A 27,040-nucleotide genomic window follows, 5' to 3' on the forward strand; every position below is an offset into this window, starting at 1 on the left:
TGGAATCAAAATATGTAGCTGCTTGTGAAGCATCCAAAGAGGCTGTATGGCTTAGAAAATTCCTTAAGTATTTGGAAGTTGTTCCAAATGTCGACAAGCCCATGACCCTTTATTGTGATAATAGTTGGGCTCTCGCTAACTCAAAGGAACCTCGAAGCCATAAGCGCTCTAAGCATATTGAGAGGAAATACCATTTGATTCGAGAGATCGTGCAGCGCGGAGACGTGGAAGTGAAGAAGATCTCAACGGTGGACAACCTAGCAGATCCATTCACAAAGGCCCTACCGAACAAGGTTTTCGACCAACATCGAGAGGGATTAGGCATGAATGACTACACACATCTTCTTTGAGTCAAGTGGGAGTTTGTTGTCAATGGTGCCCACAAGAAGAGTTGTAATCTTTATATTGTACATTTGATGTAATAAAGTCTCATGAAGACTCTTGCTTGTAAGTGCTTATTCATTAATAAAAAGTTGAAACGTTCATTCATTCTTCCGTGTCTGTTTGAAGCTTTATGATAAATCATTAGTCTTTAGTCCATAAACAAACTAAACAACTTACAAAGAGAAAAATGTAGATTTGCATGAACAAACTCTTCGTAGTTTGCTTAAAACGATATATTCGCAATCTAAGGGTCAAAGGACTATTGACCTCAGTATGATTGTTAGAAGAATCTATGATGTCTGGTTATGAGGCATTGAGAGTTGGAGACTCTATAGTTCTTCTAGGTATCTTCCGAAGGTACTGAATTGACCAGTGCACTTCTAGAGACAAGATAAGAACAAACCATTTAACCTCTTATGTCTCGAAGTCACTACGTATGAATTGCATCGTGCTTACCTTAATCCTGAAATGAGACATGCCATTTCACAGCTTACGTATTCTCATTTGAGAAAGTCAGAGTTCGGACTCCCATTTCACAGGGCCTATTGGTGAGGTACTAAGTTGTGAGAATCTCATGAGTAACTTTGTGAAGTTCTCATAGATATGGAATTCATGTACAAGATTGCTGAAATGCAATGTATATCACCTCATGCTTTGTTCCTTGGAATGTGAATAAATGAACTGGCCAGTGTCCAAATTGAGTCATGACTCTTTTGGATGAAACAATGTGACTTGTTAGCTCCTCGTCAATACATTGTTTCTAACTTATTCACAAGCGACAAAGGAGTTGAGGATATAACAGCTAGAAGGGTAAATTTGTCTTTTTGGACATAGCATGAAATGAATGTCAATAATTTTTTTTGACATGGTCATATGATGGCCTAGATCACTTGTCCATGATGTGTTCATTGGGCCTTGTGGATTAATTTCATTTCATATAATTTTACTTGAGAATTCTCAATGGGCTTTTCTTATGTTGTCATGAACAAGTAAAGAAAAATCTAGAAAGGCTTTCTAGAAGCCCTTTGGCCGTCCAACCAAAGAGAATGGGAGACTAATTTCGTGCAGCCCAATAGAGAAGAAGAGAGTTTATTTTGTGCATAAATGTATGAAGATACATGCCAAAAGAAAAAGAGGAAACAACTTTTCCCCAAGAGGAAAGTTAATTTCGGCCAACTAGAGTCAAGAGAGAAGCAAAATTAAATGAGGAAACAAATCCAAGGCTTCTAGAAGCCTATGTTGGACGTGCAAAGCAAGAGAAAAAAGAGGAAATAAGATTTCCTCATGAATTCTTGAAAAAAAAGATGAAACTACTTCTTTCCAAGGCTAACCCTTCTCCTATAAATAGGACCCTTGTTTCTCTCATTTCATTCATCCAACATAAGTTAGAGATTGAGAGACTCTCTCTCTAGACATTGTTGGCCGACCCTTGTGATAAAAACTTTCGTGGTTGCTCGAGCTTGCGAGGAAAGAGGAGAGACGTGCTGCGAAGGGAGGCGAACGTTATCAACCTTCCGAAGGATCATCAACGTTCAAGCGACTAAAAAGGTTAGTAAACTTCTATGCTCATAATAGTTTTTATTTACATGTGCTTGCTCTTTGTCTAGGTTAGTAAAAACGTATTACTTGTGAAAAGAAAATTTTTAAAATTCTGCTGCTTACCAAAGCGTTAAACTTTTTCTTAAACCCTAGATCAATTCCAACACGAGCGACGGCCCTGGGCCGGCTGTGCGCTGAGGGGAATCCCAAGGACGGCCGCTATTTCGACCGTCGTCGCTTCACCGGGCCGGGACGGACCGGTAACAAAATGCAAACCCTTAGGGTGATGCACGCGCATGAGGATGAGCCAAAAAATAATGAGTCACTATGCGACGCCTCGGATCCTGTAGAGGAAAAGAGGGATTCAGCCTTAGCACGGTCATCCCACTATAGCCAATCTACTGCCAGATTCTATAATAAAGGCCTTAACACGAGAAGATTTGATGTAGGGGACTTGGTCCTCCGAAAAGTCTTTCAAAACACTCCTGAGGCAAACGCCGGAAAGCTTGGTGTGAAATGGGAAGGCCCCTACAGGGTCACCAAGGTAGCACACACCGGCATCTATGAACTTGAAACACTTAACGGAATCCCGGTTTTAAGACCATGTAACGGCTCGAACCTTAAAAAGTGCTACTATTAAAACTAGTAAGAATTGAACTACATCATACATGATCCCTGTACAAGGGTACGTAGGCAGCCTTCTCTTGAGGAAGGCACAGTCCCAAACCTCTTAGAACCCCCTAACCCCCATTTTCGCCAAAAAAAAGGAAGGGGGAAAGAATAGGAAATATAAAAAGAAAATTCTGAGCTACGGAGCTCGCATCTCGGCCAACAATCCCGAACCCGGATAAGGCCAACAATGCAAATATCTCACGACGTCCCTGGCGAGATCCGACATCTCGCAGCGTCCCCTGAATTATAGGCCGCACTCCGATAAGTCGACCTTGTCCAAGAATTTTAAGGGAAACTTGTTAGATCTCCGACGATCTAAAAGACTTGATAGAATCTTGATCAAATTCATTTACGAAGGCTTTAGATCTAAGGGGAAAAGTTCTGGATCATCGGCGATCCGAATGACTCGACAGATTTTGAACATAAAGCCATTACGAGACTTTGGCCTAGGGGAAACTTTTTAGATTTCTGACGATATAAAAGACTTAGCGAATTCTCTAAAAACTTCCATATATGACTTTAGCATCAAATCTTAAGAGAAACGTTTTCGATCGATTACAGACGATCTAAAAGACTAAACAGATTTTGCAAGTCTCAGTTGTCTCGAAATCGAACTAAATAATACGGAAAACACTCTCAGATCGGACGGACGAACTGAATGATAGACAAAATATAAACATTCATGCATGCAAAGGAAAATTTGGCAAGCTAAAAGACTTGGCAGATCTTAAGAGATGAAATTGCATTGCATAAATAAAATAGGGGTACCGAAGCCCCCTATAATTGTCCCAAAAATAATAAAAACTTTTCCCAAAACAAACGGGCCCTAAGAACAAAAAAAAATCATCATAATAACTAAAAACGAAAGAAAAAAGTAGATCCCTTGTTGGCAGAAAAGAAGAGCTTAGACTTGCTCTTGGGGCTGAACCTCAGCACGTGTCCGCTCGAGAGTAGGCGTAAATGCTACCACATTCTCGCTCTCCTCGGGAATAGAGTTCAAGACCTCGTTAGTCTGATTGAGCATGGAGCCATGCTCATCAATGACGGCGGTCTCATTGTCGGCTGCGGAGGCATCGGCAGGAGAACGGTCCAAGTATGGAGTGAAAGGGACGTCCTCGACCTCGGGGATGGCGATGGCCATGTAGTCGGCCTCGTACTGGGAGATATCGTCCTTGGTATCCTTCATCTCGCCTGTCCAGTCCGAGATCTCACCCTTCAAAGCCTCCGAGATCATCTCCTTATTCCCTCGACACTGCTCAAGTTTTTTCAGGACGAGGATGGCCTCGTCCGTCTTTTCTTTCTAACCATAGTACTTGAGAATGTGCTCCCAGTACCGTAGCAAAGTCGCCTTTTTTGCCGCATGCACGGCCAAATCTTGTTCCGCCTTCGCCGTCCTCTTTGTCTGAGCGAGCTCCTCGAGAGCGACCCTCAGCTCTTTGTCCCGATCCGCCAGGTCGACCGCCAACTTTTCCTTCTCTCTCCTCAGCCCATCCGCTAAAGCACCCTACTTCTGGATCTTGGCCTTCTTGTCTTCGAGATCAACAGAGAGGCGATGGGCCTTGGCGAAGAGATCGTCGCCCCTCTGCTTCGCCCTTTCCAGCAGGGCGTCCTTGGCCATGAGATCATCCTGAAGGGTGGCGATCTTCTCATTCATGCCATGGAGCTCGGTCTGAAGAGACTCCGTCCCCTTCTGAACCAAGGCCAGCTTCTTCTGCTCAGCCTTAGCATCACGAAGGCGCTTCTCATAGCAAAAAACGCCTCTGTTCAGTTGGGTCGACAACTGAAAACAAAAACTTTCGTTACCTCGACCTCAAAAAATCCGCCAAAATTTTTACAAGTACAACAGGTCGACTATAAAACAAATATAATAATAATATTCTAACGATGATATATAACGCTTAACCCAATAATGGTCGAAGCCATCATCCGGTACCAGTCCGACTCAGCGAGTTCGGGCACCTTCGGGAGCGCCATCTCAGACCAAGTGAGCTGGCGCAGAAACCCGACGGAGGAGTAAATGTCGTCGCACAAAATGTGGTCTTGTGCATAATGAAAATTGACGACATGCTTCTTCTTACGAGAAGAAGCCGAAGTGGCCCCAGCTCGGCCACTGCTCCACGAGGCTCTACTTCCCTCGGCAACGGCCTTGCCTTTGTCACCCGGGGCCACTGTGGCCGTGGGGGCTTCGGTAGAAGGCTCTTTCTCGCCACCTTCAGGAAGTTCCGGGACCTGGTCCTTCTTCTTATTCTTCTTCTTCTTCCTTTTCTCTCCTTCTTCGGGCACTTCGCCCTCAAGAACTCAGCCCGCTGGTGTCTAGTGCTTCTTAGGCGCAGCCACAACCTTGGCACTTTCATTGGTGCGCCCCTCCTCAACGAATGGAGCAACAGACTCGGGATCTTCGGCCTCCAAAATGACCTCGGCCGAGGTCACGGTCGTCTCAGGCGTTTCGCCCGAATTCACCGGAACTACCGGGATCGAAGACGCCAGCCTGACCCCCATCACTTACACCTCAGGGTCATTAGTGGGCACCGATGGTGCCGGAGTCAAGGTAGAGGCAATGACCCCTTCTTATTTTTCTCTCGCCTCGGGAGCACTAACCGGGGTGTTCATGTTGTCCCCTACATCTAGAAAAAGGAAAGAGGAGAAAAAAGTAAAATATCTTATACGATAGACAATAAAAAAAGAAAAAATAAAAACAATGAAGACGAAGTTGACGTTTGTCAAACTGGCCTTCTTCAAAATCTCCTTCTAAGGAAATCAGGGGATGTGGCCAAAGTCTGGCCGAAATAAACCTATAAGGCGTGAAGCTCGACCACTCTACTTCACCCTCCTGTAATTTTATTAGCTTCTCGGCGAACTCTACTCTTTCAGAGGGTACCCTGATCTTTTCTGAAAAATAACATAGATAAACGTTAGTCTACTTCGCTAATCCAAAAATAAAAAATGAAATAATAATAAAATAAAATAAATTTATGTGCATACTCGGCGAGCTCACCCACTTTGACGAGAAAGAATGAGCTCGATCCCCGAGGGAATGCTCGTTAACGGCGAAGTAAAAATATCGCGTCCCTCAAAAATTGTCTTTCGAAGGCAGGCCTGAGATCACTCCCGTGCCTGCAGCCCTCGAAAGATAGAAACACTTCGGGTCTTGTTTCGAGTTTTCCTTGACAACACAGAGACAGACTAAATCCATCAGTGTGAGTTCGACTCTTTCATCATGAGCCACAACTATTAGACCCATCACCATCCTGACGAAATTCGGACACATTTGGGGCAAGGTCGACCGTAGAGTCTGGACGAAGTCGAACAGGAGAGGGTGGATAGGGAACCTTAACCCGTACTTCTCTAACCAAATTTTGTATACACAACAAAAGCCCTCCACGACGGTGTCGGCAGTGGCTCCGAGAGGGGGAAGAAAGATTTTAATTTTTGGGGGGATTTGGTATTTTTCGAGGATTCCCCTCAGGTCCGACAAGGTCACGAGAGAGGGTAAAAGGATGTCCTCATTTCCTAAGGGTTGAGACCCTGACGGACGAAGTCTTGAGTTCGACATCTAAAGGCTGAAGTTGTTAAGGACAAAGTGTTTAAAGCTATGAACTCGTTTGAGTCCGCTAGTCGAACTGAGAGTGAGAAATGGCCGAAGTCTAAACAAATTCAAAGAACTTAGAGAGAAAACTCGAGTTCGAAATAAAGAAAGACGAGAAGAAAGAATTACCTTTTGCCGCAAATGACGAGAATATAAATGAGAAGAAGTGACTCTTCGGCGCGCTTATTTATACTTTTCATGTTTAACCAAATCCCGTAAAAATCTAATGATTTCGAATAAAACCAAATTAAATCGAAAATATTCCCTTGATAATGCCACGTGCAACCATATCACGCCACGTGTGGAAAAAACGCGCTTCGACGCGATGCCACGTGTCACAAAATATTTGATTTCCCCCATTAATTCGATGTGGTTCGAATTCCTCGCGATAAATATTTTCAAAATATTCGAAATATTTTTAAAATAATTGGGAGCTAATTGTGGGGGTAAAAAATCAATCTTTTAAAACATTAATCTCGGATGGGCTTTTGGCCGACCAAAGCCCAATATCCATTATGTGGATCGATTATGGGCCTAGTACGGTCTCGGTAGATCGGCCCAAGCGCAATCACACTTTCCAGCTCGACCACGTCCGTCTGGCCAGAAGAATCGGCCAGTCAAAGAGGAGACCACGCCGCGAAGACCGGATTTGAGATGACTTCACCCTTGACGAGGAGAACGGATCAAGAAGCGCGTGTCTTCAGCGAAGAAGCTCTGCCTCGTCTATAAATAGAAGATCAGACGTCGATTCGCGCACACAAGACTACAATTTTTATCTCTCAATCATTATTCATGCGGTAACGTGCGGTGACTTGTAGTGGTATGCGGTAACATGCGACCGTCTACAGTGGTGTTGTTGTGCAGTGGCTTGCATTTATCGTGGCAAGCAATATTATGCGGTGGTATGCGGTGCGGTCATCTGCAAATGTTGTGCCGTGGAGTGACATGCGGTTGTTTGAATTTTTACCGGTATTAAATAGGCTTGGGATCTACTTCATTTTTGTGTTTCTGTTGGTTTTCTGTCTTCAATGTGTGTTTTTTTAGGGAATATATCTTCTCTGTTTTTAGGAGTCACGTGTTCCTCTTTTTCTCTCTTTGAAGACTTGTTTTGTACGTGAATTTAGTAAAAAAAAAAACGTGCAAAAAATATTTGGTTGGGATCAAACATCTTGTTGTTGTCGTTGGTTCTTATTCATAAATTGGGTCCATTAGGAAAATAGCCAACTTAAACGTTTGACATTGCTAAATAGTCAACGTTTGATAAATCTTAGGTAAATAGTCATTTCAGACGTAAATTTTAGGTAAATAATGACTTTAATATACCAAACGTTGGTTATTTACCTAAGAATTACGTCTGAAAGTGAGTATTTACCTAAGATTTACTAAATATTGGCTATTTAGCAATGTCAAATGTTTAAATTGATTAATTTCCTAATTTTCTGTTATAAATTTATGTAAGGTTGTGTTTTAGCTATGATGATGATATCATAGTATTTATTTTGGATGGTTCTCTCTTTTTTTTAATTAGATTTGAGAGTTTCTTTTATTAGTGGATTTAATCGTGTAGAGATCCAACTTTTATTTTTTGTAAATGAATGAGAGAGAGAAGGGTTTCGAAATTTGAAAAATATAAGTTAGATGGAATTTTTATCAAATTTTACATATATTTATAATATATATTCTAATTTGGCGCATTACCATTACGTTAATGTAACTGGTAACTTAATAATCTTTTAATTGAATTTTACCTAGTACTAAGCCGTTATATTGTGTTGATTTATACTCGTAGAGAGGGTCAGATATGAACTTGGCCTCAAACTTGAGTCGTAGACACATTTCCACCAACACATAGACGAAAAATGGACGACACTTCCCGTGGAATTCAAATATATAAGTTATAATTTACATTCATTTATATGATTGACTTATTCTTGTTTCCATACTCAATTTAATTATATACTTTAACATGTGTAAAGAACCAGATGGTGAAACAAGTTACCGATATACGGCGGAAAGCGGAGGACTAGGGTGTTGAGTGTGACATGGATGTTGCGGAGAAGGTAGTTTTGAGCATCGTTCTCGAGGAGCGAAAAAATTGGACTAATGGGATAGGTCCCTTGATCCTTAGGATACATTTGCTCGACGCTAGAGCTCGTGATATGCTTGAGGCATGTTCATCATCACAGATCCAACGATTCGAGTTAGAGAGAGGCAATAGGCTGAGTTAGAGAGACTTTGATCTGACTTAGAGAGGCAGTAGGCTCAGTTACAAAGCGCCATCAGGTCACGATCCAAAGCTTGGGAGGCGCGGTCAGGGATCTCACCGCGTCCTTAAACAGACTGAGTCCGTCACTCTACACTTGACCAATGATGACGGCATCCGCAGGGTCAGACCAAATTAGAATAACCCAACATCCGTAGGGGCTTAGACACCACCTCAGACTATGCTAGTATCCACATAGGCACAGTCGACTACCCCAACATCCAACTCACACCAACGAGATAGTCCATGCGGCAAAAAAAAGTAGAAAAGCAAGAAGAAGTAGGAGGGACGACGAGTAGCGAATTTATTTACCAATAGATTGATGTATCTCGATACGAATTACGAATTAGAAAAACACAGCGGTAAGAATTTGAACCACGAGAATTCACGAGATTGGGAATTCTCATTAACTTTATTGAATAACAAAAACCAAGTCCGATCATTCGAGAGCACGGACGTCGCTCTCCCAAAGAGTCGTGACAGCATACAAACCGATGCAGAATCTGACTGCCCTCCAACGAATAATCGGCGCCCTATTTATAGGACAAAATGACCTAGCGGGCTTTTACGGGCTTTATTAAATACCAACTAAAATCCAAAGCCTAATTAAAATAAAATGCAACTACAAAATACTAAAATAGTCTTTAAATAACGAAATTACGGAATGAAATGCTTTCTCCTACGATAGACCAAAGGTGCGGGTCTATCATTACTCCCCCCTCCAATGACAACCTTGTCATCAAGGTTGAAGTCTAGAAATTGTTGTTGCACCATTTCCTTGCTCTCCCACTTCGCGTCGTACTCAGGTAGATTCTTCCATATCACTAAGAGCTCTTCTGCTCCGTCTTCACGTGTTCTCTATCCCTCTATTGTCTCGGGCTCCATGATCAGCTCCATGTTGTCTGGTAGTGTCGCTGGGAGTTCCATCGAAGCTTGGTGATCACCAATCCTGCGTCGAATCTGCGAAACATGGAAAACTCGATGGATAGTTGTTGAAGTGGGAAGCTTTAGACAATAAGCAACTGGTCTGATCCGAGCTTCCACCTTGTAAGGCCCAAAGTAACGTGTTGAGAGTTTCTCACTCCGCCTATTCGCCAGAGTCTTCTGCCGGTATGTTGGAGTTCAAGTAGACGCGATCTCTGATGTCGAAGCTGACATCGCGGCGGTGGCAGTCGTCTTGAAGCTTCATGATCTCATGGGCGCGAGTTAGGTGTTGTTTCAATTCCCGGAGTGTGCGGTCACGATCCCCCAAGTGTTGCTCCACCTCGGAGACTGGCGTAATACCATGTTCATAGTGAATCAAACGGGGCTGATAGCAGCCGTACAAGATCTTGAAAGGAGTTGTTTTCATGCCCTAGTGATAAGACGTGTTGTACCAATACTCCGCCCATGGTAGCCATTTCGTCCACGTCTTCGAGGTGTCAGAAGCAAAACAACGAAGGTAGGTCTCGATACTCCGGTTTACCACCACTGTCTGGCCATCCGTCTGCGGGTGGTATGCCGTGCTCTTCTTTAGGACTGGTTTTTGGACGCGAAAGAGCTCGCTCCAGAAGTTGCTCATGAAGACTTTATCCCGATCCGACACAATGAACTATGGAATGCCATGTAGACGAACCACCTCGCGCATAAATGTTGTTGCTACCGAAACCGCGGTGTATGGATGTCGGAGAGCCATGAAATGCACGTACTTGCAGAGCCGATAAACCACCACCAAGATGATGGTGTACCCGTCCGAGCGCGTTAATCCGTCAATGAAGTCCATTGACACCTCTTGCCACACCATGTCCAGCAACGCTAGTGGCTGTAACAATCTTGCCGGCGCCATGGCCAAGTACTTATTCCTATGGAACACATCACAAGCTGCGACCATCTTTTCCACGTCTTTCCGCATCCCGACCCAATACAACTCGGCTGATATTCTCTGGTAGGTCTTGCTCATACCTGCGTGGCCACCAACCGCACTGGCGTGGAACTCCTGAAGGAGTCGCATAACGTAGGTCCCTGAACGCGGGAGGACGGGGCGCCCTAGGAAAAGGAGGCGCTACCCCGCAATAGTGTAACTTGGCCAATCCTGCGATCCTCGCAGCAAATCAGCCCGAATCACTGCCAGTTCATCGCTCTCCGATGCTTCCCGCAGCACCCGTTCCGTGTCTAACGTGACTGGAACGGATATTTCCATCAACTGCAGCCCCTCGGTCTTCCGAGACAGCGCATCTGCTGCCTTGATCTAAATTCCTGGTCGATACTGATGTTGTCAATGGTGCCCACAAGAAGAGTAGTAGTCTTTACTTATGTACATTTGATGTAATAAAGTCTTACGAAGAATCTTGCCTGTAACTGCTGAATCATTAATAAAAGTTGAAACGTTCATTCTTTCTTCCTTGTCTGTTTGAAGCTTTATGATAAAATTAACAACAAATGAAGAGTCAAATATAGATTTACATGAACAAACTCTTCATGGTTTGTTTAAAACAGTATATTCGCAATCTAAGGGTCAAAGGGCTATTGATCCCAGTATGATTGTTAGGATAATCTATGATGTCTGGTTATGGGACATTGAGAGTTGGAGACTCTATAGTTCTTCTAGGTATCTTCTGAAGGTACTGAATTGACCAGTGCACTTCTAGAGACAGAATAAGAAGAAACCATTTAACCACTTATGTCTCAAAGTCACTACGTATGAATTGCATCGTGCTTACCACAATCCTTAAATGAGACATGTCATTTCACAGCTTACGTATTCTCATTTGAGAAAGTCAGAGTTCTAGATTCACTATGTGATATAGACAGGACCTATTGGTGAAGTACTAAGTTATGAACATGTCCTGAGTAACTTTGTGAAGATCTCATAGATATGGTATTCATGTACAAGATTGCTGAAATGCAATGTATATCACCTCATGCTTTGTTCTTTGGAATGTGAATAAATGAGCTGGGCAGTGTCCAAATTGAGTCATGACTCTTTTAGATGAATCAATGTGACTTGTTAGCTCTTTGTCAAGACATTGTTTCTAACTTATTCCCAAGCGACAAAGGAGCTGAGGAAATAACAGCTAGAAGGGTAAAATGGTAATTTTGTAAATCTCATCTAGCTGATGATATTCATGAAGGGTAAACATAGATAACATTCAGTGGATCCACTCATCACAATTAAGTTGGATTCTTGAGTAGAAAATAAATTCATTTGAACTGAGAGATTCTCAGTGTCAACTCTTTAGTGGAGTCAGTTGACATTAAGCTAAACTTGTAAAATGTTTGTGGACTTTTGAGTCCAAGTATGTTAGCTCAAGCTTTGTTCGTTTGGATCCATGAGGTCACTATCACAAGTTATTTCGAGTAGGATTAGTTAAACTAGAAGCTAAGTCAAAACAGGAACTAGACAAGTTTTACGAAAATTGTCTAAAGGGTAATTTTGTCTTTTTGGACATAGGATGGTATTAATGTCAATAAATAAGTTTTTTTTCATATGATGACAATGTAATATGTCACACGGTCATATTAGTGTAATTGGGCTTTTAGGATTAATTTCATTTCATGGAATTTTATATGAAAATTCTTAATGGGCTTTTCTTATGTTGTCATGAACAAATGAAGAAACATGTAGAAGCTCCTTCTAGAAGCCTAATTTCGAGCAACATCATAGAGGAAAGAGAGATTATTGTGTGCATTGATGTATGAAGATACTTGCCAAATGAAACAGATGAAACAAATTTCCTCTACAAGGAAATAGGATTTCGGCCAACGAAGAGAGAGCAAGCAAAAGAGGAAACAAACTTGCTTCTAGAAGCAACATGTTGGACGTGTGAAATGAGGAAAAAAGGGAAGCAATATTTTCTCATGAATATGTGATATTCTATTGAAAAGAGGAAACTACCTTTTAAAAGTAATCCTCCTCCTATAAATACCCCACCTCATTCACAACTCACATCCCAAAGTTTTAGAGATTGAGAGCTTCTCTCTCTAGAATTGGCGGCCCCTCTCTCTTTCTCTCTCTAACCCCTTTTGTTTTTGTTTTTGGCACATAGGTCCACATTTGACCTAGCGTTTTGTTTTAGTTCTTCGACTCTAAGACTTGTTCTTGAGTTTTCGTCTTTAAAAGTGCCCACACACTAAATCCTTCTTACCTCGAGTGATTCATGTGATAGAAACTTTCGTTGTTACTCAAATTCCCGAAGAACGAAGAAAGGCGACCTACGTGAGGAGACGAGCGATTCAACCTCCACAAGGTTCTCAACGATCAAGCTACGTAAAGGTTAGTAAATGAGTAAATGCTCTTAGATAGTTTTAATTTTAAAATAACATGTGTTTCCTCTTTGTCTAGGTTAGTAAAAATCGTTTTTACTTGTTTAAAGAATCGCCGCTTACAGAAGCGTTAAACTTTTCTTAATCCTTGATATATTCCAACAATTGAATCTCAAAATCATAGCCCAACAGCTTGGATAGCCACCTCTGATGCTCTTCCGTTACCATGCGTTGGTCGAGCAGGAACTTGAGGCTTCATTGATCGGTCTGTATGATAAAATACTAAAATAGTCTTTAAATAACGAAATTACGGAAAGACCCGCTTTCTCCAGCGATAGACCAAAGTCGTGGGTCTATCATAAATCTAAGAGGAAATGATTATGTAGTACACGAAGTCTATATATGATTAAACTTATGAGTTTATATGTTTTATATATACGCTATCACCTTTTTACATATTATGTATATTTTTACATATTATGTTTATACGTAAGCTTTTTTATGTGTTTTAATTAATTTTTAATCGCTAATTAATTTAAATAAATCATATCTAAATATTAAGTTAAAAAATAGAGTTATAAGAGACACGTCACATCTAATTGTTTTGTGCCAAAACGCTAGAATACATAATTATATTAGATGCGACCTATCGGTTCTAAAATTTTCTCACATTTTTGGCGGGAGTCGCTTCTAAAACACACCACTTCTAAAACGTGAGAGTACTTTAAGAAGTAACGTTAGATGCAACATGTTGCATCTAAAAAATTTAGATGAGAGCTTTTAGATGCGATGGTTTTCGGTTCTAATGTCGCATCTAATTCCCTTTTAGATGCGACATTTATATCTTTAGAAGTGAAAATCGTCGCATCGAAATGCATTTTGTGTCCTAGTTCATCCCCACTCAGTATTAGTATAATGTCCATTTAAGAGAGATATAGAATCTATTAATTAGAACATAAGACTTTGTATTTTTGGAGTAGATAGATTCCCATATAAGAGAAATGGGTGTTTACAACTTAAAAAGCGCTATGTTCGCTTAATTTTTTTAAGTACGCTATTAATATAAAGTACGAAAAGCAGCACCAAGCAATTACCACAAGTAATTTGCGAGGTCATGCAAAAGGTTCTCTATATACATGAAAGAAGTAAGACCAACCAGCATAAAAATAAAAAACCGACAAGAAATCATCATTTGGTAATTCTTTATGCTTGTATAAATGATGATAGCTAGCTTTCGACCCGTGTAGCTTTTGAATGTGATCATAGACAAGTTATTTTCATCTGGAAAAGAAACGACTGCACAAAGAACAAAAAAACACAGGTTATTAGAAACTTCTACCCTATCATGTTTTGTACAAGAAGAGACAGAAAGATTTCGTGCTAAGAATAACTTCACCTGATTCTACTAGCATGAACTGGCTTGGTGCTAGTAGTTCCATTGCCTAATCCAAACCTTAATTTTCTACTATCGGGCTTCAAGATCTGAAATGAACACATTAAAGAGTCATCAATGCTCATCATCGCGCCGGCGTTGTTAAATTCTCCGCAGTAATTAGGCGCCGAGAATATTGTGACAAGTCTCCGATTAGCAAAGAACTCGTATCCATCTTCCACGACCTTCAAAAAAGAAGGAAACAAAATAGTACAATTTATTCTTCAAAAAAAAAAAAAAAAAAAAAAAAGAAAGAAAAAAAAGAACAATTTATTCACTAGTTTGTCGCAGGTAAGTACAACTACAGCTTAAAAAGGAAAACAAATGATAAAATAGCACTTTAATCACCAAAACTAAAAAAATAACCAAAATTTGTTAAAATTGTCTTTATTCCTGTCGTATTAGTATTTAGTACTATCATAGTGAAATAAAAAAAAACAATTAAATAAGAAGCATGTTAAATAAATAATAAATCAATCACTATACATTTTCGTCACAATCATTTTATAATTTTATATTAGAACTACTAGAATGTAATGTAGCAAAAAATAGTCTTTTGATGAGAATCAATAACATCAAATAGTCTATAAATTGTGAAAAAAAATATGAAAAATTAACAAAAATAATCATGAACCTACTTGGTGAGCGCGACAAATCAAATCAAGGTCGAGTTTCCTTAGCGATTCGGCCACTTTATCGCTGCCAAAAGTGTAGGAAACCCCTCTTTCGGAATTCTCTCCCCAGCCCATGACATTCTTACTCGGGTCTGACCACAAGAGGTCACAAAGCAAGCCTTGTTCCGGAACATCTGTGGGCCTCCGGATGGCTCTAATTTGGTCCAAATTCGTCAAATCCGGGGAAAGCCCACCATGCATGCAAAGGATCTTGTCGTCCACGAGGGCGGCCACAGGGAGGCAATTGAAGCAGTCGGTGAAGGCCTTCCATAGCCGGACGTTGTATCTCCGCTTGCATTCGTCGTAGAATCCGTAGATTCGGTTGATGGATGGGCACTCGTGGTTCCCGCGGAGGAGGAAGAAGTTTCGCGGGTACTTTATTTTGTAGGCAAGGAGGAGAGAGATTGTCTCGAGGCTTTGCTTGCCTCGGTCCACGTAGTCCCCTAAGAATAAGTAGTTTGAGCGGGGCGGGAGGCCTCCATAATCGAAAAGCCTCAAGAGGTCGGTGTATTGGCCGTGGATGTCACCTGATTAATTAGATTAAGTATTAGTTAACACTAATTTGTAATTTATTGTGAAATTATTGTTATGAGATTGTGATTAATTTAGGGGATGAGAGATTAAAATATAATTGAAATTAGGCCAACAATGAGGGTTATGATTAAGCTTGTGCTATAAGCCTCATTATATGATAAGATTGTGATAAGTTTATAGTTTCAAGCTAATTGAAAAAAAAAAAAAAACGGAAGAAAATAAAAGAAAAAAGAGACGTTTAACAGAGAGAAGGGTCCAAAAAAAGCAGCCTCTGTGAATGACATTTTATTGTGTTTTAAGATTCTAAGTTTATGCATAGTTTAGACCATGTATAGTTTATTTTAACAAACAAAGTTCAATTCATATAATCATTGTTGTGGATTAGTTATAAATAAATAAATTTTTTTTTACTGAAAACCAAGAAACTTTCAAAAAGTCAAAATTATAACATTATAGCCATAAATCCTCTTTAAAATAATAATAATAAAAAAATCAACTAAAAATAATGAAACAAAGCTTAACAAAAAAATAACTAATTGAGGTAAATGTAGTATATTTACCACAAATCTTGAGTGGAGCTTCAAGCTCCAAGAGACTAGGCTGCCTGATGAAAACATCTCTGGACGCAAAACAAAGCTGTCTGATCTCCGACTCCAAAAGCTGAACTTGCTTCCCCGGATTAGTCCTCACCTCAAGAAGCCTGTTTATTATGCTGTCAAGCACCGAAGCGTCCATTTTAGACTCTTCACAAATAAGCTAATGCAACAAGCCAATTGAAGAGAAAAAACAACCAGTAAATAGAAAGGCTTTTTTATGAAATTGTAATTTGGCATCTTTTTTCCGCTTTTTATAAAAACAGACAAACGAACCCACCACCGCTAAAATTATAAAGAAAAAGAATATATTCTTCTTTGGGAAAGAAGGATTCTAAGAAGAACAAAGTGAAATATAAACATAGAGAATGATAGGTTTCGAGGAATGACCTTTAAAGCGGGTTATCTTCTCTCTGCGGACCCCAAAAGATTATGCCGATCGATCAACGACTAAGAAATATTCACGAACTTTCTTTCGTTTTATTATCATTATTTTTCGATTTGTTTTTTTTTTGTTTTGCAAAATTGATAGCATTTATTTAACACCCGTTAAACATATATACATATATATATTTAAAAATATATATATATATATATATATATATATATATATATATATATATTAGTCTTGTTGACCTGTAAAATTAGTACAACAATATCCTACGAAAATACACAGACTCCGAGTATGAGGACTCCGAGTACTGATATGATTTAGGCAAGACTTTCTCTTTATACTATCGAATCTAATACAAGAGAGCAATGTTTACAAGGGGTTCTAAGTAGAAGAAAGCAAGAAAGGCGTAAGAATGTTTGCGTTCTCCTGAGATTCTTTGTAGCTTCCTATTTATACCCGTCTGGGGTTGCTTCCTTTACCACATGGTCGTGGGCTCTGACGGTTATTCTAGTGAACGTGGGGTGATCAATCCCACGTTCTTGGTGGTTTTTTTGGATAACTGCCGCTTTCCTTTCGCAGAGGTGGACAGTTACTACTCTCTGTATGATTTTGGAACCGTTGAGGTGTGCGTTTTAGGAATTTGAAACATGTTTTCTTTTGGTTTGACTAGTCTTTGACCTACGGTCTTCTCTTCTCTCCGAAGTTCTGATCGGTAGGTTTCGTTCTTATCTTATGAACGGATCGTTCCTTTTCAGTGGTTAACTGTTAGGTCTATTTTACCTGAGTTCGGTGCTGGATTTTGTGTGCTGCTCGAGAGCCCGACTACTATGCACGGTGTTTGATCAAATTATCCCGTAACAGCAGCCCTCCAGTTACTTAGTATTTTTAGCAAAAATGGTAAAGAACTATTTCGGCGGTTTAAGAGGCCGTGTTCATCTTTGCTTCTCTGCTCGTCTTGGTGTCTTCCGAGTACAGACCCTACATTTTTCTTTTGTTCGAGGCGACGTACGACGTCGTTTGGTTTTGACCGTATTGAATTGTTACGTTGCTTCGCTTCGACGACTAGATTCGAGTGGCTTCTTGGGCAAGCTTAATCTGAGCCGCTCGCTGTCTTTATATAAGGCTTTTCCGAATTTTTGGATTCATTCCACATTTCCTCCTAAATTTTACTCTCGGCGCATTCTCGAATTGATATGCCTATTCGGACTGTGCCCCCATCTTCCTCGTCTGTTATCCGGATCTTCCGACCTTTACCCTTTCGGGTAAGATTTCTTTGATATTGATCTGATATTTTCCCTGTTTATGGTTGTTACTCTGTGATCTGCATTCTTCTTCATATTATTTCTCGTATTCGGACCCTTCGGACTTTGGGGATCATAGTTTCTCAACTTCCTTAGGGACATGGGAGGACTTGCACGTCCTGACCTGAGTTACGACCCCCGTGTTTTTCCTTCGGAGCCTGACCCCGATAATGTTATCTTGTCGGATGGGACCAAATTTCCCTTCCTCAGGAATCGCGTTTGGTATCATGTCCCAGAGATCGGATGGGACCGTCCCGTAGTTGCTTATGAGGAATCATGCGTGTATCCCATTCTCGAGTCCGGGGGGTTGATAACGAAGAAAGGGTTTTTGACTCGTCTTCCCTGTCGTGTAGGGAGACCATGGTCTTGGAGGTATCGTCATCGTGTTCTTCTTCGAGGGGAAGCGAGTCGGAGTCCCGTGACACGATGAGCCCTTCTCTTTCGTCGGTCCAAGAAGAGGGAGATTCTCAAGGTGCTCCAGGTCCGAGCGGGAGGACTTTTGGGGTAGATCTTCAGGAGGAGGAAGATGAGGCCTTGGTTTTTGAACGGAAGGAAGGCTAGTTTTCGGCCAAGATTTGGACTTCTCGGGTTACCGAGAAATATATACAAGACCTGAGGGAGGAATTCGAGATCGCGGAGGGGATCATCATCTCGGCCCCTTCAGAAGATGAGAGGACTGATCAGCCCCCTGCTGGGAAGATAGCATTTAACAAGGCTATCTTGAATGTAATCGGAGGATTGCCGATGCATCCCCTTATATCTCAGTTTGTCTCCGACCGGGATGCTCTCCTACTCAGCTCGTCCCCAATGTGTATAAAATTTTTGTTGGGATGGCTGTGTTGTGGGCGAAAGTTTATGATCGCCCCATCACTCTAGAGGATTTTTCTCAGTACTATTCGCTTAAGTCGGCTCCGGGGCAACACGGTTATTACTATGCTCGGGCCCATGACGATCAATCTAGAGTCGTTACTCGTCTTCCTTCCAGTCAGAAAAATTGGAAGGATTATTTCTTTTGGATTGAGGGGAGCGTTTTCTACGAGAGATGCCCCATAAAATCTTCGTTCTCGGAACTGGGTGTGATTCTGGTTCAAAATTCTTGTTTGATAAGTAGGATCAGATTTCTTATTCCGGTTTCCTTATATATTCTATGTTTGATTCCAGGTTCCCTTCCACAATATCCCGAGGACGAGCGGCTGCTCCACTCCGAGATCTTTGACATTTCGGAGGCTGATCGGTCGACGTTTGTGTTATCGGACCCGGACTTACTCCGAACCCGAAGCGTGCTAAGGCCTCCAAGGCCTCAGCTGCGGGCACGCGGGCGGCTCCATCTACTTCGAAGGTCTCTGGTCGTCTCATCTCTTCTCCGGGGAAGAGCCTGATTGAGCCCTCTTCCGCCCCCGACCATCTAACTCTAATCGTCTCTTTCCTTCACGAGCGTCTTCCTGCCGAAAAGGTCCAGGCAGTCCTGGGGTCTGAGCCGCTAGAGTGAACTTCCTGGCCGGCTGAAGGTTCACTCGGCCATTGGCCGAGTGGAGGGGCTGAACCTTCGGCCGGCGATTGGCCGGCTGACCCTTGGGTTGGTCATTGGCTTGGACCGGCCAATGGCTGAGTCAACCTTGGGCCGACCCTTGGTTTGGGCCGGCCAATGGCCGAGGCAAGGTTTCGCCGTCCAAGGCCTCGCGCCAGTCGTGTGGGTCGAAGTGACGCCTTTGCCCTCGTCGGTCCGAGACGGGCCGACAACACCAACCTTTGATATGTCGCACCCGCGTTTTTTAGGCCAAAGGGCATGACCTTATAGCAGTAGAGTCTGCGGTTCGTAACAAAGGTGGTCTTGATTTGATCCGGCTCGTGCATGCGAATCTGGTTGTAGCCCGAATAGGCATCCATGAAACTTAGCAGTTCATGGCCCGCCGTAGCATCCACGAGTTGCTCGATTCTTGGGAGAGGGAAGCTGTCTTTCGGACAGGCCTTGTTGAGGTCTTTGTAATCGATACAGATCCGCCACTTCTCGTTTGGCTTCTTTACCATGACGACATTAGACACCCACTTTGGGTGTTCCGCCTCCCTGATGAAGTTTGCAGCGAGAAGTTTGTCGACATCCTCACCAATAGCCTGGTACCTCTCTCCGCTGAGTGCCCGTCTTGGTTGGACGCGTTCGGTCACCCTCTTGTCGTCATTGAGGCGGTGGACCATTATCTCGGGGTTGATCCCCGGCATGTCGGCGTGTGTCCACGCGAAGACGTCTTTGAACTCGCGGAGGAAGGTTGCGCGCTGGAGTCGGATTTCGGACGGGAGCTGGGCTCCCACCTTGACTACTTGGTCAGGTTTGGCGTCGTCCAGCACGACGGGAACGAGGTCATCCGGTGTCTCCACCTTCCGACGCTCGACATCGTCCCTCTGGTTCAATTCTCCGAAGGTGCCTCTTCCTCGATCTTGCACGGGAATTTGTCTCCGAGCTGGTAGACAGTGCTCACCATCTTCCCTTTCCCCTTACCATCCACACCCTGGATGTAGCACATCCTTGCCATTGATTGATCTCCCAACATTATGGCGATTCTTTTCTCGGTTGGGAATTTCATCATTAGGTGGTAGGTGGAAGTTATGGCCTTCAACCGATTAAGAGTCGGGCGGCCTACAATGATGTTGTACGCCGATGGTTGGTCCACAACCAGGAACGACACGACGTGGGTGACCTCAATCCCCCCAGGTGTCTCGAAGGTAACCGGGAGGTCGATGGTGCCCTCCGTCATGACCCTCTCCCCGGAGAAGCCGAAGAGCGGGGTCGAGATCGGGGTCGGTCTCAGTCCGGTCAGCTTCATCCTGTCCAAAGCCGATTTAAAGATAATGTCGGCCGAGCTGTCGTTGTCGTTCAGGATTCTCCGGACAAGATTGTTGGCGACCGGGGGTGAGACGACTATCGCGTCATTGTGCGGGTGGAGCACTCGCACCGCCTTCTGGTTAGTGAAGAACATGGACTCGAACGGGGTCGGAGGGAGAGCCTCGCACGTACTTCTTTCTTTGCGTGCTCGAGTCCCCGAACTCCGGGCCACCCATGATCGAGCCCACGACGTGCATTTATGAGCTCTCCGGTTCTTGGTTCGCCGGCCGATCTGTGACATCCCCGGACCTTTCCTTTCCTGCCGCGGGCGTTCTCCGTTTGCCGCGGCTGTCCCAATCGTTCTAAGGACGTATTCTTTCAACTTCCCGTCTTGAATGAGGGCTTCAATCTGGCGTTTGAGCTGGTAACATTCGGACGTCAGATGCCCATGGTCTTGATGGTATTCACAGAATTTACTTCGATCCCGTTTCGCGGGATCCTTAGTGAGAGGAGCGGGGTTTCCTAGCTTGTCGCGGTGCAGAGCTAGGATCCGCTCTTGCGGAGTGTTTAGAGGGGTAATGCCGAAAACTTTCGGAAGCTATCGACATGTGAGGGTCTCGGCCCAGGGAGGGAGCGACCGTTAGGGGCCTGGCCTCCCTTGTTCCTTCTCTTTCGAGGGTCGGAACGATCTCCGTCCTGATCGTCGCGACGGCGGCCGATTTGTCCTCTAGACTTTCGGCCGTCTCGGCCATCGAGGTAGTCCTCGATCCCCATGTAGGTGCGGGCTCTCGACATTAGCTCCGCCATGTCCCGCGGGACCTTCCCAACAATAGACTTGAGGAAGTCGCTTGTGCGAGTTCCCTCTGTGATCGCCATGATGGCGTCCTTGTCGTCGAACCCTTCGACCTTGTGGGATTCTTTAGTGAAGCGAGCGAGGTATTGTCTCATGGTCTCGTCTCTCCCCTGCCGGATAGACAGGAGGTAGGTTTTCGACTTCTTTTGTGCCACGAGAGTGGCGAAATGAGCAAGGAAGGTTTCTCGCAAGGCACGGAAGGACGAGATGCTCCCCTGTCTTAGACTCCGGAACCATTCAAATCTCGACCCTGTAAGGGTCACGCTGAAGGCTTGACACAGGGTGGCGTCCGACTGTCCCTGCATTGTCATCCACGTCTCGTAATGTTGGATATGGAAGTTCGGGTCCGTCCGCCTGTCGTAAGGGGGGATGGACGGTAACTTGAAATGCCCCACACATGGTTGTGCGAGGATCTGAGCAGCGAAGGGATAGTATGACTCCTCGATCCCTCCATAGGGCCTTTGTCTCCCCGACTCCCTCATTTCGATGATCTGGTTTTGGAGGTACTGGATCATCGTCACCATGTCAAGCCCGTTAGTTGGGCTGACCGCCGGGACCGTTTGGTCCCCGGCATTGGCCTGAGGTCGGCCAAGAGTGGCGGCAGGGAGTGCGTCCCTTCGGGAGTTGAGCCTTTGGTGGAGATCCTCCCCTCGGGAGTTTCTCTGCGCCGTTAGGCGCTCTCTCAGGTCTACGCACGGTGCTTGGCGAGGCGAAGTCGCCCTTGGCCGGATTGTCCGGCGAGCACTTCGGCTATCAGCCCCATCGTCCCCGAGGGCGGCTCTCTCCCCGGCGAGGGGCCGTGTCCGGCCGCCTCTTGAAATCGAGGGGGCGAGCCATCGAGTGTGTGACCGTGCATATTGCCGCGCCGGGTGAGACGGTCCGACCGGTGCGCCATTCGTCCTTTCGGACCGAGACTGGACGAGGCTGGGCGTTGCCTCATCGGTTCTTGACTCCCCCTCATAGTCGGCGTCGAAGTCACCTTGGGCGGTTCTATCCTCGACGTCACAGCCGAGAAGGTCAGCGATAAGCGTTCCGTCAATGCCAGGGCAGTCTAGGAGCTCGGCGAGCCTTCGAGCCGTGTCATCTCGGAGCGCGGCCTCGGGGTCACTCGCCGGGTCTTGGGGCTGGCTCTCGTTGTCACGAGGCTGCCCTCCTAGGCGATGCGTGAGGCCTCGGAGGCCGTATCTCGAGCCCGTCGCTCGAGTGCCTGCGGAGGTAGCAGGAATTTGACTCATCTCTCGAGAGTCGTAGAGGTAGCAAGAAAAGGGATTGGAAGGGAGAGCGTCGCCAAGGTCGAGAGGTCCCCTCCCTCTAACGCCAAAATGTTGTCGCTCATTTTCGGACAACTATTTAGGAGCCAAAAGCGGTTAGATCCAAGGCCGGACCAAGTGATCTCGAAATTGAGTACCGAAACGCTGCTGAACTCGTAACTCACTCGTTTCTCTCAAGCTTCGACTCTCTAAACACCTAATCTCTTTTACCCACCTCAATCCTACTAATGTTCAGCGTCGGAGAGGTAAACAGAGGCACCCCCTCTGTTTCCCCTTTGTAGTTCACACTGTCTTACTCGCTTTTCAAGCCAAAGCGAGATCACTTGGTCCGGCCTTGGATCTAACCGTTTTTGTCTCCTAAATAGTTGTCTGAAAACGAACGACAACAATGACATATAAATACCCGGCCAAGTTATATAATTTGGGCCTTGTGGATTAATTTCATTTCATAGAATTTTACTTGAAAATTCTTAATGGGCCGTTCTTATGTTGTCATGAACAAATGAAGAAACATCTAGAAGCCCCTTCTAGATGCATTTGGCCGTCTAACCCAAGGAGAAAAAGGGAGAACAAAAGAGGAAACAAATCCAAGGCTTCTAGAACCCCCTTCTTCGTCGTGTGACTTTAGGAATATAAGGGCAATATTTGCTCATGAATATGTGATATTCTATAGAAGAGGAAACTACCTTGTTGAAGGTAATTCCTCTCCTATAACTAGAGTCTTCATTCCTCTTATTTTATTTATCCCATATAAGTTAGAGATTGAGAGCCTCTCTCTCTAGACATTGTGGCCGCCCCCTCCCATTTCTCTATTTAGTTTTCTTTCATTTTTGCTTTGACACCTAGATCCACATTTGACCTAGTGTTTTAGCTCTTCGACTATTAGACTTGTTCTTGAGTCGTCGTGTTTAAAAGTGCCCACACCTTTGAAATCTCTTAGAGAGGAAAGAAGAAAGACGAGCTGCGTGGGGAGACGAATGTTTCAACCTTCCTAAGGCTTCTCAACATTCAAGCTTCACAAAGGTTAGTAAACAAATAATTCCTTTTAATAGTTTTTATGAACATGTACTTGCTCTTTGTCTAGGTTATTAAAAACGTTTTACTTGTTTAAAAGAAAATTTTTAAAATTTTCCTGCTTGCTCGAAGCGTTAAATCTTTTCTTAACCCTAGATCAATTCCAATAGTGATGGTGAAGAAGCCCGATGGGAAATAGCGGATCTGCATCCAGTATAAGGATCTCAACAAAGCCTGTCCGTGGATAGCTTCCCTCTCCCGAGAATCGAGCAACTCGTCGACGCCATGGCGGGTCATGAGTTGCTAAGCTGCATGGATGTGTATTCAGGTTATAATCAGATCCGCATGCACGAGCCGTACCAAATCAAGATCACCTTTCATTACGAACCACAGACTTTACTACTACAAGGTCATGCCCTTAGGCCTAAAAAACGCGGGAGTGACGTACCAAAGACCGGTTAACCGAATGTTTGCGGACCAGATTGTCAAAACGATGGAGGTCTACGTGGCTTCGAGGTTGAGTCCAGGTAATTCTTGGGCTTCGAGGTTGAGTCCAGGTAATTCTTGGGCTACATTGTAAGCCGCCACGGGATCGAAGCCAATCCCAAGAAGAGTAGGGCGATATTAGAGATGAGATCGACGCAGAGAGTCAAAGAAGTACAAAGCTTAACAGGCAGGATCGCCACTCTGACGCGATTTGTGTCCTAAGGAAACCAACAAATTCCAACCGTTCTTATAAGGCATTAAAAGAAACTGATGGGTTCGTCTGGACGGAGGAATGCGAGAAGGCGTTCCGTGAGATGAAGGCCTACTTCAACTCCCCCCCTCCATTCTTGTCAAAGCCTAAGGACGGTGAGAACTTGTACGTTTACCTCGCGGTTTCCGATAGGGCCGCGAGTGAAGTCCTAATACACGAAGAGGACAATGTCCAATGGCTAGTGTACTATGTGAGCAAAGCACTCCTCGACGTCGAAACCCGATACCCAAGAAATCGAGAGTATGTCCCTCGCTCTTGTTATAAGTACGAGAAAACTACACCCCTATTTTCAAGTACACCCTATCATGGTGTGCACGGGACATCCAATCGAAAACCTCTGCAAAAGGGGACATCTTCACGGATGGCCATCTGGTGGCAAGATTTGGGTGAGTACAGCATCGAGTTTCAACCGAGAACCACCATCAAAGGTTAGGCCCTCGCCGACTTCATGGCGGAGTTTTCGTGCACACCTTAGCTAGGTGAGGACAAGAAGAAAGAGGAAGACAAGGAAGCCAAGGAGGACGACCGCTGTGTGTCATCGAAGAAGAGAGCTAATGGCCCGATAGGGGCTGGTCTGGGACCTACATGTGAATGGGGCATCAAATGCCTGGGGGGCTGGTGCCAGCGTTGTGCTCACAAATCCTGATATGGAAAAACTAATATATGCCCTGCGATTTAAGTTCAAAGCTTCCACCAATGAGGCAGAGTACGAGGCTCTGATCGTTGGCATAGAGTTGGCAAACAATCTAGAAGCACGGAACCTACACAGTCCTAATACTCGTTGTGAACCAGCTGAAGGGTGACTACGTAGCAAAGGAGCCGAACATGATCACATACCTTTCCAAGGCACATAAGAACCTCGAGGCCCTATCATGGTTCGAGATAGTCCAAGTACCTCACGAGGCAAACATCGAGGCCGACGCCTTGGCGCGCCTCACGTCAGGGATAGATGAAGAAAGGGAAGGCAACGTGCTGATTAAGGTTCTAACCCGTCCCTACGTCTCGAGAGGCAACGTAGGGGTGATTGACGACGTGCCGCCTCCATCATGGATGACACAACTAGGGGAATACCTAAAACGAGGTTTCATTCCCGACGACAAATAAGAGGCGAGAAAGCTGAGAAGCTTGGCGCTGAAATACACCATGAGGGGAGACACCCTATTCAAGACTGGGCACTCAACGCTACTCCATCGTTACTTGAATGATGTCGAGGCAAAAAGCGTGCTCTGCGAGGTGCATGAAGGCGTGTGTGGGAACCACACCGTCGGACAATCTCTGACCGTGAAACTTTTAGGACTCGGGTACTTTTCGCCAACCTTGAAAATGGACTCCCACGAGTTGGCAAAAAGGTGTGACAAATGATAGAGGTTCGCTCATGTCCCGCGCCAAGCACCCACGCCGCCGTGTCCAATCATCATACCTTGACCTTTCGGGAAGTGGGGGATCAATCTCATCGGTGAATTGCCTACAGCCCCGCGACCATACAAGCAAGCAATCGTGGCAATCGATTATTTCACCAAATGGGTGGAAGCAAAATCCTTGGCAAAGATCAAGGAGGCGAATACGACTAACTTCATCAGGAAGAACATCATTTGCTGCTTCGGGATTCTCGCGTCAATCATGACTGACAACGGCAAACAATTCATCAATGCACGTGTCCGTGATATATGCAAACAATTGGGGACGAATCGGAGTCAATGCTCCTGGCGGAGGCGGCCGAGCTGAGGGACCAATGCTCCCGAGAGATTTTGGAATCCTCTCTAAGAGATTTCAAAGGTCTTCTCACAGTCGGCGACCTGGAGTACTTACAACATGGGATCAACGATGCCCGCAAGGTATGATCTACTCTTAATATGTACCATATATATTTTTTATTGCAGTAGCGTTGTCTTACATTATCTCTCGTCCCAAATGCTCGCGCGCTAGGAACGAGGAGATTGCATCTTTCGAGACTTGCTGAGGCGCATGTGGAATATGAAGGCCGACATGAACCGTGCCGCGGCCGAGCATGTTGTTGCGTTGGCGAGGGCCAAGCCCGTCCAGGCGTTCGAGGCCTTGAGGTAGAGTTGAAGCGTGCCCGTGAGGAGGTAACTCAGCTGAGCATGGTGTTTTCGGCCGAGACAGCGTCTCGAGAGTAGACAGAGCAGTTTGCAGAAACTTTCTTTAGAGAAGCAAAGAAACTTCAGATAATGCTCTCGAGTCCGGATGAGGAACTGGATAGCGCACGCTCAACTTTCCGCTAGCAAGATTTTCTTCGTCCAAGTAGAAATAGAGTGTGACTCTTTGTTGGTGGAGATACAGGCCGTCATTGAGGAGAAAGATGACGCTGTGTAGGCCAAACTGAACTTGAAGGATGATTAGGACGTTGCTTTGGAGGAGGCCTGATATGCCTCCGCAGTCTGAGTCTGCGATGCGACTGCAGAGGAGAACGCGTCTCACGAGACCACGTTTACCTTCTTCGACAACATGTTTCCCTCGCTAGACAACATGCCACAGATGGGAGGCCTGAGCATCCCTTCCCCTACCGAAGCTGCAAAATCAACCAACCTTCCTCTTGGTTATGGAGCTACCAGGGTGATGGGCATTCTTCCTTCTGGGGTGAACGAGGAGCAGATCGCATTTTGGTATACTTTGAGCCCTTCGTAGTCACTTTATTCTTTTTCGGATTTTGTTTGGACCTATCTGAGTTACATTTCACCTTATCAGGTTTTCT

The 27,040-nt window shown here is 44.4% G+C and overlaps 1 protein-coding gene across 1 annotated transcript; it reads right to left on the minus strand.

Annotated features, from left to right (window-relative positions):
• Window positions 1–13,591: 13,591 nt before the first annotated feature.
• Window positions 13,592–16,328, minus strand: LOC149393447 (serine/threonine-protein phosphatase PP1-like). Its single transcript, XM_089617244.1, has 5 exons — window positions 16,310–16,328; window positions 15,887–16,082; window positions 14,757–15,319; window positions 14,083–14,303; window positions 13,592–13,982 (listed from the first exon to the last, which is right to left on the minus strand). Exons 2-5 carry the CDS (start codon window positions 16,059–16,061, stop codon window positions 13,964–13,966), a joined length of 978 nt encoding a protein of 325 aa, XP_089473370.1. The 5' UTR covers window positions 16,062–16,082; window positions 16,310–16,328; the 3' UTR covers window positions 13,592–13,963.
• Between the last annotated feature and the right edge of the window lie 10,712 nt (window positions 16,329–27,040).

Source organism: Urtica dioica, chromosome 6, assembly GCF_054948205.1.
Source record: "Urtica dioica subsp. dioica isolate 48M chromosome 6, U.dioica_male_clone48M_v1_H2, whole genome shotgun sequence".
Lineage (NCBI taxonomy): Eukaryota > Viridiplantae > Streptophyta > Magnoliopsida > Rosales > Urticaceae > Urtica > Urtica dioica.